Source organism: Apodemus sylvaticus, chromosome 1 (assembly GCF_947179515.1).
Source record: "Apodemus sylvaticus chromosome 1, mApoSyl1.1, whole genome shotgun sequence".
NCBI classification, from domain to species: Eukaryota; Metazoa; Chordata; class Mammalia; order Rodentia; family Muridae; genus Apodemus; species Apodemus sylvaticus.
Window position 1 is genome coordinate 74398879 of NC_067472.1, and position 17141 is coordinate 74416019.

The 17141-nt window shown below is 45.3% G+C and overlaps 1 protein-coding gene across 1 annotated transcript in view; it reads right to left on the minus strand.

Moving 5' to 3' along the window:
• LOC127695112 (deleted in malignant brain tumors 1 protein-like) overlaps positions 1–16865 on the minus strand; it is a 122935-nt gene extending 106070 nt beyond the window's left edge. Inside the window, exons 1-4 of the mRNA XM_052197021.1 lie at positions 16802–16865; positions 9601–9699; positions 2678–2710; positions 308–337 (exon numbers count right to left, since the gene is read on the minus strand). Of these exons, the coding sequence (XP_052052981.1) occupies positions 308–337; positions 2678–2710; positions 9601–9699; positions 16802–16865 (226 nt within the window). The remainder of the gene's footprint in view (positions 1–307; positions 338–2677; positions 2711–9600; positions 9700–16801) is intronic.
• Positions 16866–17141: the final 276 nt, after the last annotated feature.

Genomic DNA, 17141 nt, shown 5'->3' on the forward strand with positions numbered 1-17141 from the left:
AAAATTGAGTTGTTTGTACGTTCCCAGAGCAGCTGGTTAATTAATTAATCAATTATAAGATGCATATAATGAAAACATTTTCTAATGATTTCTAAAGTAAAAGTAACGTAAGCTTTCTTAGGCAGTTAGTGAATCTATGCAGTGACAGCCTGGAGATTGTTCCCACACAAACTCAAGGCAGTTTAAGGTGAATTTCTCAGGGACGCAGCTGCCCACCTACTGTTCATCTTCTCTCCTGGATTTAGGGGCAAACAGATCTGCCATGGGGAAGTGACGACAACAATGACGATAATAATAAATCACTTACCTGATAATATGGTGGCTGGATTTCCATCACCTGGTGATACAAGTAAATCAAGACATATCTTATTAAACTCAGTTGAGTGACTTTTACTTGCTGTATTTATTAGTCTAATGTGATAGGTATAAAATACTAAATAGTAAATCAGTTCTTGGTGAAATGTAGGATCTGGGGATTAGCAGAGTCTGAGAAATATTTGCTGAGTTGATTGCTTTGAATATTTTCTAGGGTAAAGCCTTTGCACATGGCTCTTTGGAATAACTGAGAGTAAGCCTGTCACCACAGGAACTCAGGGCCGCTTGTCCATCCTCGGTGGCTGTTCTTGACTAGGCACAAAGTAAGAGGATGGTGACGTGTTCACAACTGAGATATATTCCCCGCTCATGCTTCCCTCAGGGGTGAGTGGACCCTAGGTGGACAACTCCATTAATCTTTTCTACACACGATTGGTTATTCCAAAGAATGCTATTATATTTTATCACATATCATAATATAATGTATTATGGTAATTTGATTGTATAAAATTATATATAATGTATCATAGTTATTGTATATTATATACTAATGTTGAGTTATGATGTGGCTACATCCAGAAAAAGACCATAAGTTAAAATATCTTAGGCTAAATATCCTAAATGAAAAGCTTTACATAGTGGTGTGTGCTCGTCACCCAGTTCTGGGGAAGCAAAGACAGGCAGATCTCTGAGGTTTGCTGACTTGCTAGCCTAGCCTACTAGGGGAACTCAAAACCAGTAAGAAACCCCGTTCCAAAAGCAAAGTGGATGATGTTCTGAAGAAGGATATCTAGGTGTTGTCTTCCACATGCATATGCCCAAACATACATATCCACATACACACACATACATGTGTGTACCACTCATGAGAACATGCATGTATCTCCACAAAACATGAGAGAGAGAGAGAGAGACAGAGAGAGAGAGAGAGAGAGAGAGAGAGAGAGAGAGAAGAAGAAGAAGAAGAAGAAGAAGAAGAAGAAGAAGAAGAAGAAGGAGAAGGAGAAGGAGAAGGAGAAGGAGAAGGAGAAGGAGAAGGAGAAGGAGAAGGAGAAGGAGAAGGAGAAGGAGAAGGAGAAGGAGAAGGAGAAGGAGAAGGAGAAGGAGAAGGAGAAGGAGAAGGAGGAGAAGAAGAAGAAGAAGAAGAAGAAGAAGAAGAAGAAGAAGAGGAGGAGGAGGAGGAGGAGGAGGAGGAGGAGGAGGAGGAGGAGGAAGAGAGAGAGAGGGAGGGAGGGAGGGAGGGAGAGAGAGAGAGAGAGAGAGAGAGAGAGAGAGAGAGAGAGAGAGAGAAGAAGAAGAAGAGGAGAAGAAGACCAATGGAGCAACTTTTGGGAGGTTTTGATCTTGAAGGAGTGAACCAATTTACAGTTTATGGTGTGATGGTAACAGGTAGGTGGCTGTTTAGAGCACTGTTGCTATCCAGGAAGAAAGATGAGCAGACTCTGGAGAATGGCTATATTGGGGTTGAGAGATGCTGAAGAGTTTAGCATATACTTTAAAAGCAGAGACAGAATTTTACAAAGTTATTAGTTAAGTAGAATGAAGAAGGAAGAAGAAGGAAGCTCTCCAATTCTTCTTTGGAGGGACACTAACTGTGTAGGAAGATTGAGACAGCCTACAGCACCAGCTCTCCACAAAACCGAGCTATACACAATCCCATCCAACCAATTTCCACAGCTCCCCTGACTAGCTAGCGGTATTGTTCAGGGAAATTAGATTAATTTTCTGGATTCAGTTTTATTATCAGTAAAATGGATATTCAAAAAGCACCTAACTCATAGGTAGGTTTCTTATGAAAATTAGATACGTCATGTTAGGTCTCCGTCCTTGTGCAGGAGGAATCTTTACCCAGCTCCAGAACCTGATTTTTTTTTTAAAGAGGAATTTTATGTGGAATTAGACAGACTCATGAGTTTATGATTGCCTGAGGCTGGTTTGACATATTATCTGCAGATCTTTAGTCAATACCATGACATCTGGCTTGTGAAACTTAAGTGTTCAAAAAGGGGTTCTGGCCTCTGAACCTAAGACTCAAACAAGAGGTGCCTCTGCCGGGAAAGCTGTCCCCCAGAACTGTCACACACTTCAGTGCGTTCATACTTTGTCCCAAGTCTGTGACCTTCAACCCAGATGGACTACTGTGGAGCAGGTGTTCTGTATCCCCTTTAAGAAGGCCTGTTATGGTCACTGTCAATAATGAACTGGTAGAAATGGGACCTAAACCTTCTGCTGCCAAAGTCCTGACAGAGGGGTGGCTAAGTGTGGAGTATACCACACATTCTCCAAATTCAGCTCAGCAAGTGTTAAGGAGTCGGTGTCAAATGAGGGTGAATAGAAGAGCTTCCCACGAAAAGGCTCCTACCTTGAGGCCTTGCCACCGGCTCCTCACCATGTCCTGCAGGGAGAAGGGGCTGAGATTCAGTAGCTGTTGTAATGAAGAGCTAATGGCAATCGGGTCAGATTTGCTCCCTGGTTATTGAGAGGTTGTCACTTTATGAGATGTCTTGAAACCCTTATGATGGAACTGCCCATGGCTGCTACTATATTTTCTGTATAAAATCTGTTTCAACATCCAGTGTCTAAAAGTCCTGAGCTCAAGCCCTGAGCACTCAAATTACCCGTGTCCCTTTACATCTGGCATACCCAAGCAGCAGGGTCAATTTGTGATTGCAGCTGTGGAGACAAAGGCGCCAGAAGTATTGCATTGGTGTAGGTGCCATCTTGATCACAAAATGTGCCTTGTTGCGGGGAGAGGTGGCCCTTACCTTCACAGATGACACTGGCATCTTCTCCAGGACCACAGTTATGTAGGTGCCAGCCAGCATGAGGATACTGTCCTAAAAAACTCTCTGTCCCAGTACAGTCCATCTCATCCAGCAGAAACTCCCCTGGGCCGTCACCAAATCGTGCCTGCACTGGGGCTTGGAGGGCTCGCCCACAGTTGAGCTGTCGGCACACCACGTCGGCTTCATGTAGGTCCCACTTGTCATCGCAAACCCTGCCCCACTGGCCATGGTAGTACACTTCTACGCGCCCGGAGCATCGTCCTGACCCATTCGTGAGCTGCAACTGTGGCCAGTCTTAAAGGTACAAAAGTACTACTGGAGAGAAGTTACACTGCTTGGATCTCCTAGGATCCAGCCTCAGTATAACACCAAGCACTCATACATGCACCACATCTGAGTAGATAGCATAGGGGATCCTGTCATTAACAGGACGGACCTGATCCTTCTTGTCACAGAGGTCAGAGACTAGCAGCAAAGGTGAATTCTGTCTCATTCTGGCTAAGATTCACAGGGAGAGCTGTAAGATGTCTCTGACACATTCAATCCTTAAGGCAAATCTCACTGGCCATACAAAAGTAAGTCATTTTAATGTAGAATTAAATGGAGATCTGCAAGAGTGCCAAGTGCCAAGGAGCAAAGGTGGTGGCTATTGGTAATGGGTTGAGAGTGGGTAACAGGTGGTCTAAAGGACAAAGGACTCAAGGCTTAAAGAGGAGCAGGAAGGAGTTACTCGGACCAAGAACACCTGGGAAGAGAGTAGAACTTCCTTCAGCACAGTAATCAAAATGAAACAACCAAAACAAACTAGGGAGAATACACAAGGATTCTCTGGTGAAGTTGTAAGATTTGTGTGGCTACAGATCTACCCACTAGTTAGAAACGTGATACCCGTCAAATCACATCACTCGAGGAGCTAGGAAACCTTAACTCACCACCAGGAAATGGAGTTAAGAGTTCAGCATCTAAGAGCAAAGCAAATAAAGAGTCATTACCACACAAAGAGCCCACCCGAGTGCTCTGCATGTGTGGCATCCCACAGAGTGGACATTAGCTGGCACCGTGACTGTGTGCAGGAAGAGTGTGTTCAGTAGGATCTGGTCAGTGAAAAGTGAAAATTGATGAGTCCAGGCTGCTCATGGTCATTTACAAGTTGGATCATGTACACAAATACACTGCCTCCCAGAAGGCAGCAGAGTCAGAGGCTTCTAGAAAGCACTCCTATGGTATCGCAAAGGAGGACGTGACTGAGACTCAGTTGTTAAACAAGTTGTCGTGGGACTCCCCTCTCTGTCCTTATGTCTCAAGTTAGGACTCTCCTCAATCAATCTGAGTTCAGTTGCATCTGAACTCTAATTACAGAATTATAATATGCCAAACCAGATGCCTTTCTCCTCCCCAGAATTCTCTGAAATATGTCTGGACAACAGAACAAAGCAGTTTGAGGGTGAAATACTATATACATGGTTAAAGCCAAGGAATTCACCTTTTCAGTTTATCTTTGCTGGGTCCTTCTGATGAAATCCATTGCTTGTCTCCTGCCCTCCCTTGCCTCTCACATGGGTTATGATAGTGAATGCAATCAAATGACTCAGGGAGCTCGTGGGTGCTCTATTAGAGATGTGGGGGCTCTATTAGAGATTTGCTCTTACCGGCATCTCTTGAAGTTTCATTTTCTATGAGAATGTGTTCAGATTCTATGAGGAAGAGAAGGTAGAATGCAAGGTGAATGGATGGGAGAGGGGAAAACCTGCAATGTCCTGGCTTGCTGTTGCCCTAGCACCATGTGCCCAGTGGGAAGCTCAGCCTAGGATTGGTTACCCGGGGCTAGTGCAATAAGGCCGATGCTATCTGGGAAGGAAAGCTCATCTGCCTTTGTTCAGTATTTGTGGGGATGCATATATGTTAGTGTGAATTGTATCACGTCTTTCAGTGAGGGTTGGTTTGCTTGAGATTGGGGCTGGAGTGGCCGAAGGCTAAACAGGTACAGTTTCTTAAGGAATTCATGCCAGCTTGTGCTGCCTATTTCAAGTATGGTTTCATATTATAATAATGCAACTTTGGTATCTCTTAGACTTGTAGAGAGAATGGGATTTCGGAGTCCCTGCTCAGGGCAGGCAACCCTGAACTTTGCTATTTGGGAAGTAAGGCTACTGATTAGTTCATTGGCATTTGTTCTCACTGACAAGTCACCTGCTCACTTTCTCAGTTAGCATCCTTTGGCTTTCTGCCTGTATCAGGGGATGTGAGCACTTACGGAGTTGGAATGGGAGAAGAGTGGGTTCTTATGGTGAAGGTTTTGCTTTAGAGAGACCAGATCAGCTGGGGTTCTCCCTATCCTTGGGGATCTTGTCAGGTCATGGTGTGTGTGTGTGTGTGTGTGTGTGTATGTGTGTGTTCTGGGGAGGCCAAATAGATGGTACAGATGAGACACCCAGGAGGGCAACAAAGACAACTGTGAATGCTTACACATTTTCCTAAGGTTTAGGGCATCTTCTTCAAACTGTGGGCATGTTTGATGGTGACATGGGGCATTAGGTATAGGTGCCTCAGGTCCACATATGTGGTGTGTGACCTGGGTCAAGAAGGTTACCTTGACCTTTATTTGTCCTTTAATTTTGGTTTCTTTATTTTCAAAACAAGAAAAAACAAACCCTCCTGAGTGGTAGGGATGGAGAAGGAAATGGATATTTGCAAAGAGCCACTTAAGCAGAGAGGATTTAGGCTTCGAGGCAGTCTCTCAGGCAAACCCAGAGATATGCAACTTCTGACCTTAGAATACAAGGCATGCTATGATTCAAATTCTAATTTGTACCCACCAAAATAGTTTATTTACAAAACGATTACAGAACAAACAATCAACTTTAATCAGTAAGATAGACAATCAGAGGAAATTGCTGGGACGTGCAGGCCCAGACTCACATCGGACAAGGAGCTGTAGACAATTTCAGATAGCTTTGAAAGTAACTACTAATCAACTATCAATGCATTATTAATTTATAACTAGTTACTGAAGTCTTATCTCCACCTGCATATCCTTGATTCTAAACCTTCTGCTGCTATGGCCATCTTGTATTGGAACATTCTTTGAAAGAGAGAGCCATCCTGTGCACTGTAGGAGGCTTAACTGTGTCCCTGGATGCTACCACACACACCAGGGGCATCCCCCAGTGTGACAATCAAAATTTCTAAATGCTTCCTAGGGCACAAAATCACCTCCAGCTGAGAACAACCACAGAAAGGCATACTTGAAAAGGAAATTAAATCCCCGGAAAGGAAGGTTTATGCTTGTGCTAATTTGCTAACTAGGCTGTTCTCTGGCACCCCTTCCCCACCCCGAGGGTACCTGGTCCAAGCTTGTGCACCCTCAGAGAGCCACAACATTCTCCTTATGCCTACCCAGGCTGCCCAATGGGGAGAATTCTGCCCCCATAGTAGCTTCAAGGGCTCACAGGATGTGCTTTCAAAAGCATGTAGCAGAGTTCAACCTTAATGCAAGTCTTGGAATAAGGATAAGCAGAGGAACTAAAGCTACCTTTCTCCTGAAGGCTCGAGAGAAGCCTTAGGAATGGCAATCTCACAGCCCAGGACTTCTCTGAACCCCCTATGTGGGGAAGACCCTGACCAGAGCAGGGCTCATGACATCTGCAGTCACCACGAATGACAAGCCTGGTAGGAGTGGGCATATGCGGACAGCCATTGGCTCATCCCCTGGAGCAGAGACATGCTCACTGCTAAATTGACCAAGCCTTCCACAGAAAATGCTTGTTAGGGGAGTATTTAACTCCTGGCCAGTGGATGGAGCCTCAGCTCCTGCTTCCTGGGAGGTTGAATCTTGTGAAGTATGAGCAGAGGAAAGCTGGGAAGGGCCCTCTGGCTCACCAGCTGGTGAACGAGGATAGAGCCTTTCTTCTCTCTTTTACCCAACTCTGCATCTTGCTCTATCATCCACAGCCAGTTCAGCAAGTGCAGATCTTACTCTGACTCCAGGAGTTTATTTTTCCCAAAAGCAGAATTTTGGGGACTGTGTTACCAGCAGCCTGGCTCTCAGGATATAAGGCAGGGTAGCGAGTCTCAATGATTATGGTCACAATGATCATGCCCGTTTAATTAGAGAAGAGTTAAAAGCTATGCAAGGCTCCACCAAGCACAGAGAGATGAGTGTGGGGAGAAGCAGCAGTACAGGGTTACCCAGGGGTGCCTTCCTGTAATCCCTCAGGACCCACAATTCGAAGAGCCACATCTTCTGGCCCTCTGGTGTCTCTGTCCTGAAATTCGTCATAGGTCTCACACTGGGACCCACAAAAAACCATAACCCATAGCTGGCCTGAGCGTTTTTCATTCCCATCTGTCCTCCTCCAGTGTTACTGTTGGCCACCTAAGCGGATGCAGTTAGACTGGAGTAGAGTAAGAGACCCACATCCAGCTTCTTCCAAACCCCACGGAGGAGAGGCTTCTTCACACAGGGGTCACTCTGAAGGTGCCCGGGACCGAGCAGACAGGGCTTTTAATCCCATATGACTGTATGTTACAAAGACCTCCTTTGGATCGGGGAGAAAGGGAAAATGATTGGATAATGTAAAAATAATCAACTGTTGGAAAAGATGGAAAATAAATTACCCGAGCAGATGACACCAATGTCTTCCTCGTGCCCACAGTTGTGGACGAACCAGCCAGCGTGGGAGCACTGCCCCAGGGAGACCTCGGTCCCAGAACACTGCACGTCATCCAGAAGAATGGAGCCAGAGCCCGGGCCAAAGTAGGCCTCTCCCAGGGTGGACACGGCAGCCCCGCAGCCCAGCTGCTGGCACACGACCTGTGCTTCCTTCTTGTCCCACAGATCGTCGCACACCGTGCCCCACACACCTTCGAAATACACCTCCACTCGGCCAGAACACCTGCTAGAACCTTCCACGAGCTGTACAGGAAGCCAGTCTTTGGGAGAAAGGTTCCCCACCCCAACCTGAGTGTTGGTGAACAGAGTCACTTCCCCACCAGCTTCCCGGAAGTCCCGCCCATGTTCCCGGCACGTGGTTGGACCCTTTATACTGGTTCTCAGTCTTCCTAATGCTGTGACCGTTTAATAGAGTTCCTCATTTTATGGTGACCCCCCCAATCATAAAATTATTTCGTTACTACCTCACAACTGTAATTTCACTCCTGTAATGAATTGTAATGTAAATATCTGATGATTGTGGAGATTGTGACCCACCAGTTGAGAACGGCTGTTTTACATGGACATCTTTATAAGGCTCCCAGATACCATGTAAGATACTATTGTCCCATTATACCACGGAGGAAAGGGTGACAGTGCAGCAGTTTCCTGACGTCAGAGCAGTTAGCAAACGAGGACCAGAATGGAACCCCATAGATCTCCCTAGGGTCCTCATTTGGGATAGAACTCTCCACAAACAAGTTTAGGTCCTGCTGGGATGAGAAAGCAACGGGACTTTGTTTTGTCCGTTTCAGTCCCTTTTCATTCTGTGTCCCAACTGCCACCCACTCCAGCAAGGCAATCTTCATCTAAGAAGACAGAAACTGTCCAAACTGGCTGTTTGATATTTCAGTGTAAGAACTTGGATTCTTGGGTCATTTCCACTGCACCCTGTGTTGCTGGGAAAAGGCAAATGCTTGGTGAGTGCATGCGGAGTGCATGCTGCACCGGACAGTGCTGCCCTCTGCTGGCGCCGCCCCGCACTCTCAGTTTTATCTGCCAGCACTTTGTTGGGCCCCAGCCTACTGGCTCACCCAGGGTTCTCAGGTGCAGCAAGCTTTGCTAGGACACTGGATGGAAAACAACCAAAGAAGGGGCTTGGCTGGGTCAGCCTCTAGCTATGCAGTCAGTGTATGTGGGGCCACTCAGATTCTGCTTTCCTCGTCTGTGAAAGGAAATAGTGCACACTACCTTAAAGGGTGATCATGAGCCAAATGCAGGTGTAGTGCCTGGCACAGGGTCATACTCATGAACAATTGTTATTAGCTCCATTTTGTGAACCAATAGTTAGATGAGGTCTGTTAGACATTCCCAAAACTGCCGAGGGAGCGCTCTGGCAGGAGAGGGAGAGACTAGGGATGCCTTCTTGGTAGCTTTCCTCTTTCCAGTCACCAGAGAGCAAGATTTCAAAGTGTGGTGCTTGGATAGTCCCTGTTCCCATCTCTGAGAAAGCTTGTTAAATATGGAATTTCTGGAGTCCATCCATGTCTAAGGGTAAAACCCAAGACGTTGCATATTCTACATGTTCTTGAGTGGTTACCACTTGCTCCCCCCAATTTAAGAACACTCTACATGATTAATGAACCAAGAAGGCAGAGAAGGCTCTGACGGTATCTCTGTCTTGTTGGGCACAAAGACTACTGGGGGTGTGTTTATGTCTGAGAGACTCATTCTACTGAGCGTGGACTGTCTATTCCTGGGGGCTTTGGGATCTTCCATCTCAATGTCCTCCTCCCACCCCTTCCCACTCCTTCTGCAGGCCATGGGCATTGTCTGGCTCTGACTTACCTTCTTGCTGTTCCTCAGATATGCCTTGGATGGGGCTTCTCTTAGGCCGTTCCTTCCCCAGCCTTGCTCCGGATCCTCTGATGTCCCTCCTGTAAGAAGCTGAGATACACCAGCCATGTCAGACCCTTGCAGCGACCCTGAACCCAGGCCTCATGGAAACTTTCTAGGTCTTGCTCCAAATCCACCAATCCGCAGGCACAGCAGAGCAAGGTGCGGGGATCTAAATTTGCAGCTACCCAAAGCAGGTGCCAATGGGAAAGAAGCGGGAGCTCTGGAACCCACTTTCCTCAAGCTTCTGCTTTGGAGTGTACTTGGTATACTTAAAATTCTCCTTGCTGTCATCTCTGTGCTAATTTCAGTTATTTCGACAATGGGTCAGCTAGTATACTTTGTTATGATTCTCTAGCTGTCTGTAGTTGGTGTTGTATTTTCTTTAAAGAAGTGGCAGTTTATACATAAATTCTACTATGGTCTTCGTTAATTCTGTGTGCCTAACATTTCTTGGACTGTCTTTTTAAAACAATTTTTTTCTTTCTAAAAAAATTTTATTCTTATAGAATTTTCATTATCCTTTTTCATTTGGGAAGATCTTTATGGTCATTTTTCCTAATTTTAAATTGTTTTTTAAATTCCTTTCTTTCTTTCTTTCTTTCTTTCTTTCTTTCTTTCTTTCTTTCTTTCTTTCTCTCTCTCTCTCTCTCTCTCTCTCTCTCTCTTTCTTTCTTTCTTTCTTTCTTTCTTTCTTTCTTTCTTTCTTTCTTTCTTTCTTTCTATCTGTGGCTGGAGCCATGGGTCTCTCCATGTGTGCTCTTTGGGTGGTAGTTTAGTCCCTGGACTCTCTGGGGGGTGGGGGGTGGGGTTCTGGTTGGTTGATATTGTTGTTTTTCTATGGGGTTGCAAACCCCTTCAGCTCGAGTTCTTTCTCTATTTCCTCCATTCGGGACCCTGTGCTCAGGCCAATGGTTGGCTGTGAGCATCCACCTCTGTATTTGCCAGGCTTTGGCAGGGCCTCTCAAGAAACAAGCTCTGTCAGATTTGGTTAATAAAAAGATATTTGACTTCTACTCAGAATAAATATGGCAGGGTTGTTGTTTTATTTTGTTTTGTTCTAAACTACTTCATGGCTCTTCCTGGATACAAGCAATAACTTTTCTCTAACATCATTAATTGCAAGCCAAGACTGTTTCCACAGCAACCCCACTGGAGAATCCACCTGTCACTCAACCCATATCTCTGCTGTAAGACTGATTCCCTGATCAGTAGACAACTAAGAACCCAGTCCTACAGTACTGTTGGGTCAGGGTACTTTTACAATAGCCTAATTAATTGTCAGCTGTCTGTTAGGTGTGCCCGCTGTGCCTTGACGTTGATAATGCCCCAGAACTTATCAAGTGACCCAGTCATTTTGTCCTCTTCATAGATGAATAACCAGATGAGGTAGTGTACAACCCACTGAGCAGAGGTATGAGCTAGGCAGCAAGAAGAGACTGCAGAGATCGCTAAGGCCATCCTGGGAGCCCGGAGATGGAACTGCTGGCCTTTATTCCATGCTTATAGTGCGCCCCCTTGAGTCTAAACACTGTCTATTCACTATTCTGAGCTGGCTTAGAGAGACTCTCCCATCATCTCCGTTCTCATTTCACAGATAAAAACGTAGATCACACAGAGCCAAGAAACTTCCCCAGACCCACGGCCAACAGGAGGCATCCCCAGACCTGCAGTTGACAGGAGGCAGTGCTCTCGTTTGGTTCTGGGGGGCATCCAGCCTTGGCAGCACCTGGCCCCCTTAGCACCCTCTTTGTCTTTCCACAATTCATGGCCTGGCTTTGACTCCTCTCTTCTCCCAGACCCCACATCCTGACACATCAGGTCAGGTCTTCCGTTTTCCATTTATCCAGTCTTTCCCACACCCCCATGGAAACAGAGTCTTACTATGTATTTCCAGAGCAGTCTCTAACTCGATATCCTCCTGCCTCTAACCTCAGCCTCCTGAGGATGAGGCTACAGATGTGTGCCATCGTGCCTGGGACCAATTATTTTTCATTAATAATATCAAATCTTTATGTATATATTAAGCCTTAACTCTCTTTTGAGACACAGTCTCACTATGTAGCCCGGGCTGACCTGTCTGTGATTTCAAGAATGGTCTTGAAATCATAAGGATCTGCCTCCTATCTGCTGAGATTGAGAGAGCATGTCACCAAACCCAGACTGAACATTTTGAAAAAAATTACATATTAATCATCACATTAGACACCATCTAGTGTGTGATGATTAGGCCTAGCAAGGTGACCTGGATTGTAGGTGGTCATGGGAAGGAAGAAAGGGAGGGAGGGAGAGAGAGAGACAGGGAGGGAAGGAGGGAGGAAGAAAAGGTCTCTACTGCTGTTGTATAAAAACATGGCATCCAGAGTAAGGAGATGTGTATGTATGTATGTACATGCACATGAGCACATGCATGTGTGCATGTCTGTATGTGTATACATATGTGTGTGTGTACTATCATTCTTTCACTTTCCCTAGTTTAATTTCTCTTCCATTCTAGTGTCACCTGCCTACTCATCCCCCCAAAGCTGACGATCTCAATCTCCCAGTCTTAAGTAAGGCATACCGCATCTCTGCATGTCCCCAGTCAGAAGCTGTCCCCACCCCTCCTCTACAGAACTCCAGGTTAGCCAGCAGTGGGGACAAGTGGGCTCTTGCCTGTTTGACTCAGAATGTTGTTGGAAACATGAGTTGAGGAGCCAGGGATGAGGAGAGATCTGAGGACTAGGCATGCAGATAATGGATACCCTAGGAAGGAGGGGTGGATGAGGACAATGGGGCTTTTTTTGAAGCAGGAATAAGGAGAAAAGTGTTTGAAGCAGGTTAGTCATGTGTGGTGAGCATGTGCGAATGATTGTGTATGGTAAAAGTGAACTTGTATATGTGTGAATGAATGGATGAGAGTATGTGTGAAAGAGGATGAGGATGTGGGTGAATGTATGTGAATACACATGGGAGGCATGTGGACAGGTTTGAAGGTGTGTGTGTGTGTGTGTGTGTGTTAGTTATAACTCGTTTCTAACTGGGGAGCACATGAGTTAGTAATGTCAGCATGACACAAGCTAGTCATCTGAGAGGAGGGAACCTCAACTGAGAACTTGCCGCTATAAGATGGGGCTGTAAGCAAGCCTGTAGGACATTCTCCTAATACGTGATCGATGTGGGATGGTCTAGCCCATTGTGGGTGGTTCCATCCCTGGGCTGGTGGTCCTGGGCCCTACAAGAAAGAGGTCTGAGCAAGCACGCCTCCCTGATCTCTGCATCATCTCCTGCCTCTGGGTTTGTTCCTTGATTAATTTCAGTTCATGCCCTGACTTCCTTCAATGGTGAACTGTGATGCGGAATGCTAAGATGAAATTAACCCTTTCCTTCCCAAGCTGCTTTTGGTAATGGTGTTTCATCACAGCTAACCCTAACTGTACTGTAAATGTATGCATGAGTGTTTGGTAATGTAACTAAGTATTTATGTCTTAGATCCTCATTGCATTCAGTAGAGCAGTGTGACATTTGTTTAGCATTTAACCAGTGGTCCATGGCACAGCAGGCCTGCATCCTTCAACAGCATTGGTAGAAGAAGTGTCAGTTGATCACAACAGGATTTCTAGAGACTGTTTCCCTATTTAAGTTGGAAAGTGTTGTGAACTGAAGTGTCCAGAAAAATAAGGGCACCTGTGCTGAAGAGCATTCAAGGCTGGCTAGGACTTCATGACTGAATGGGCAGAAGGTTAAAGATCCAAAATCAAATCCATTTTGAGCTATTTTCAATCTCCTCAACAGCCATTTATCACCCAGTTTCTGCATTTGACCCAACATTCTTTTTGAATATCAGACAACCCCTGGAAAATAGTCTTAACAGACTGCTAGCTTCCATCAACTCAAAAGCTAGGCATGTCATCAGATATCACCTGAGACCTATAGCAGAGATTTCCCCTGTGTTAGAACTAGCCTACATGATATCTCCAACAGCCATCTTAGGAGGCCACCAAGTTGCCCTCTGCATCTTTCCTGTTAACTGCCCCAGTAATACCCAAGGCTCCAGTGATCTGCCAAGTCCCACAAATCCCTTCTATCATTAAGTGCCCTTCAGGGAGCTGCACTGCCTCCCTGGGTGGTTGTTCTTATAAGGTCACACTGGTCCCTTTGTCTGTTTGGCTCTTGTGCAATTACCAGGAGCCTGGCAAAGCCTGTTGCACCATATCCTGTCACTAATCCTTGGCTCCTGGAAGCTCAAGCCCCTCCCTCTGCCCCCACCTCTCCCCCTGAAAGCTGTAGAATGACACAAACATTTCAGGGGAGAGATGTGGCAGAACATGGACAGGGACAGAAAGGTTGTAAGGGTACTGAGATAACGGAGGCACCAGGGCTGGGGAAAAGCAGCCCCACTAATGACTGAGACTTGCAAGAAGCGTCTACGAGATCCACTGAGCTGCTTAATTATCTTTGTATTTGCAGAACATGGGTAAAAGCAAAAATATAATCCTCTTATTTTTGTTTTTGGAGAAGCTTGTGGGCAGAGGGGGCCCAGGGTATGATATTCTTGCTCATTGATTTCCATTCCTTTTCTCCAAGTATTAAGTGGGCCTCAGTGGTGTCGGGAGCTGTGCTGCAGCATGGGGCCACAGAAGAACGGCATGTTCTGCTAAACATGGTAGACAACTCTAGCACTAAGCAGGAGGTCAGTCAACACCAAAGAGGGCAGAGGACAGGCAGAGAGGAGATCTGTAACCAGGTTATGGACTTGAGTTTCAGTAAGATGAGAAGTGGGGCTCAGGGGAAGTTAGGCCCAGGACCACGGTTGATTCTTTCGTGGGGGACCCACTCTGCTGTTCCCTGTTTTATAAGGGAGCTTCCAGAATCTATTCTTAAGAGCACTACTCCCCCCCACCCCCCTCACCCCTGACCCGGAAGCTCTCAGAAATTTTTCACATTTCCCAGACTAAGATCTTTCTATTTCCCACCCCTACATCCACACTAAATCCTTTCTACACTCAATTCCAAAGAAGCCTGGTCATACCCCAGGAGATCTTCCCAAAAGCAACCCCAGCTGTGGCTAGGAGCAGATCTTACTGGGGTGCCTTCTGGACTGGGCCAGGGGTCATGCTCACCCAGGCTTTGGTTGACATCCCCAAAGCCAGCACTGTCTCTTTGCGATCAACCTCAGCATCATCTTTGACCCAGTGGAGTAGAATGATTGGTTAGAACTCTGAGTTTTCACAAGACACTCGAAAAGTTCTCATGTGTCAGGGAACTCCATACGTTCCACATGGCATTGATAGAGTTCATAGGTCCCCAGTGTTTACCTACACTGCTTTCTATTCATGGAGGGAGAAAGAAAAGTTCCCCCATCCCTTTTTTGCTATATTTGTAAAGTCAAATCTATTACTTGGGAATTACTACTGAGGGGCTGTGGAGGTAACTCGAAGTTAAGAGTATGCTACTCCTGCCGAAGACTGGAGTTCAGCTCCCAGCACTCACACTGAGCTGCTTACAGCCCCTGTAACTCTGACTCCGGGGGATCCTACTTTTCTTCTAGCCTCTGCGGAACTGTGCTCAGGTGCATGCACCCACACAGAGACACATACATACAATGAAAAGAAAAAAAGGAAAGAAAGGAGCTACTGAAATACTGAAAGGGGGTACTATCCTAATTTCTTCGGAGAACTTGGAAAATGGAGGTCTCATGGCTAAGGGGATCTGAGATTCAATAATTTTACCCCTTCATTTAAGATGCACAATTTGTAATCCATAGCATCTTTAGCATCAGAGCACTTTCTGTGTCTGAGGGACCCTTCAAAGTCTTTTACTTGCACTTCATTAATCTACTTAATAATCCCATATGTCATGCCCCTTTGTAGGAGAGGCACAGTGGCACGAGGATTCAAAACTTGTCTCAAGTTCCTAAGAGTAGAAAGTGCTCATTAGGTCTTGAAGGCTCTGGAGCAGTGGTCTCAACTTTCCTAATGCTGTGGCCCTTTAATATAGTTCCTCATGTGGTGGTGAGGAACCCCATCATAAATTATTTTTATTGCTATAATTTTGCTACTTTTATGAACCACAATGAAAACATCTGTGGTTTTGATGGCCTTAGGTGGCTCCTGCTAAAGGGTTGTTTGACCACCAAAGGGACCCACAGGTTGAGAACTGCCACTAAATTGTTAACATCTCTAACCTGCATTCCCAGACTCAAGTATTATAGGACATGTAGATTCAAAAGAAAGCATAAAGCACCCAAGAAATCATTACATTGTTCCTTATGCTCCAGAACAACTTAACTGTTTTGTAAGTACTGGTAATATTGCATAAATATACACATACCATTATCTATAATTAAGTTATTTGCTTTTAAGTTATGAATTCATTTTGAAATTATGAATAATTTCAAATATCCACTTGTTTACTTTCTCACCTATGCTCAAGTAAGAAAATTAAGCAATAAAAGACTTTAACATTTTCCCCCAAAGCCACTGAGCAATGATAAAAATAATCAAGATTATGTAAATGTTTCGAGTTAGTCTCAAATGAAATTAAAACTTCCCTAAGCAGACAAGTAGAGAATGCACCTTAAAACCAAGAATAGCAAAGGGCTCAATCTAGTTTTTATAAAGTACAGATTTTCCAGAGTAGAAATCTTTACAAGTCAAGTCCAGGTAATTTTGTGTCATATCAAATATTTCAAGCCAGGAGATTTTATTGATATTTTCCAGACCCATTCAACACTAGAAAAGAAATGCCAACTATAATTCAATACTCTTAGTGAGTGCCAAACACTAAAACTTGAGCACATAAACCAAGAACACTTCAAAGTCCCTTGCTAGCTCATCTTGGCCAATAGCCCTTCTTTATTTCCCTCCAGAAGCCTACAAACAGAGCCGCAGTCCATGAAAACAATAAATTGACTGATGCTTTGTTCAAAGAAAACAAATCTTTCATAAAACAGTTGACTCAACATCTATAAACCGGATCAAGGTGATGCGCGGCTGATCACAGCATCAGTCAACAGAGGTCAGATTATGTTAAAAAGAGTAATTGCTCCCTTTGTGTGGACTTAATTTTAAGCTGGTGCATCAGAGGACAAGAGACAAAAACCACACTTTCTCTCTCCAGTCTGTCACAAGGCATTAGCTGTGTGCAGAGCCCTGGGGCGTTAGCTGTGTACCTGCTTCAGGTAGAATCGCAGCATGGAAGAACAGCAGCCAAAGTAGGCGGGTGTGGCAGCCCATGTTGGGAGGGCTTCCAACTACTGGCTGGCCCCAAGTTCCAGCTTTATATTCTCTACAGGCGCCCTGGTGGGAGTGGCCAGGCAACTCGACGTTCTTCTCCAGCTCGAATTGGCAGGCATCCGGAGCTGGGCACAGCAACACACTTGCCTTGGCATCTTGCATGTTTGTTCTGGGGAGCAAGAGTGATTTGGCCTACTAGATACATTCCATTAAAACAATTGGAAGTTGGTGTCAGAGAAGAGAAATGCTAAAGAGTGTGCTGGCACCTGGCCAGGC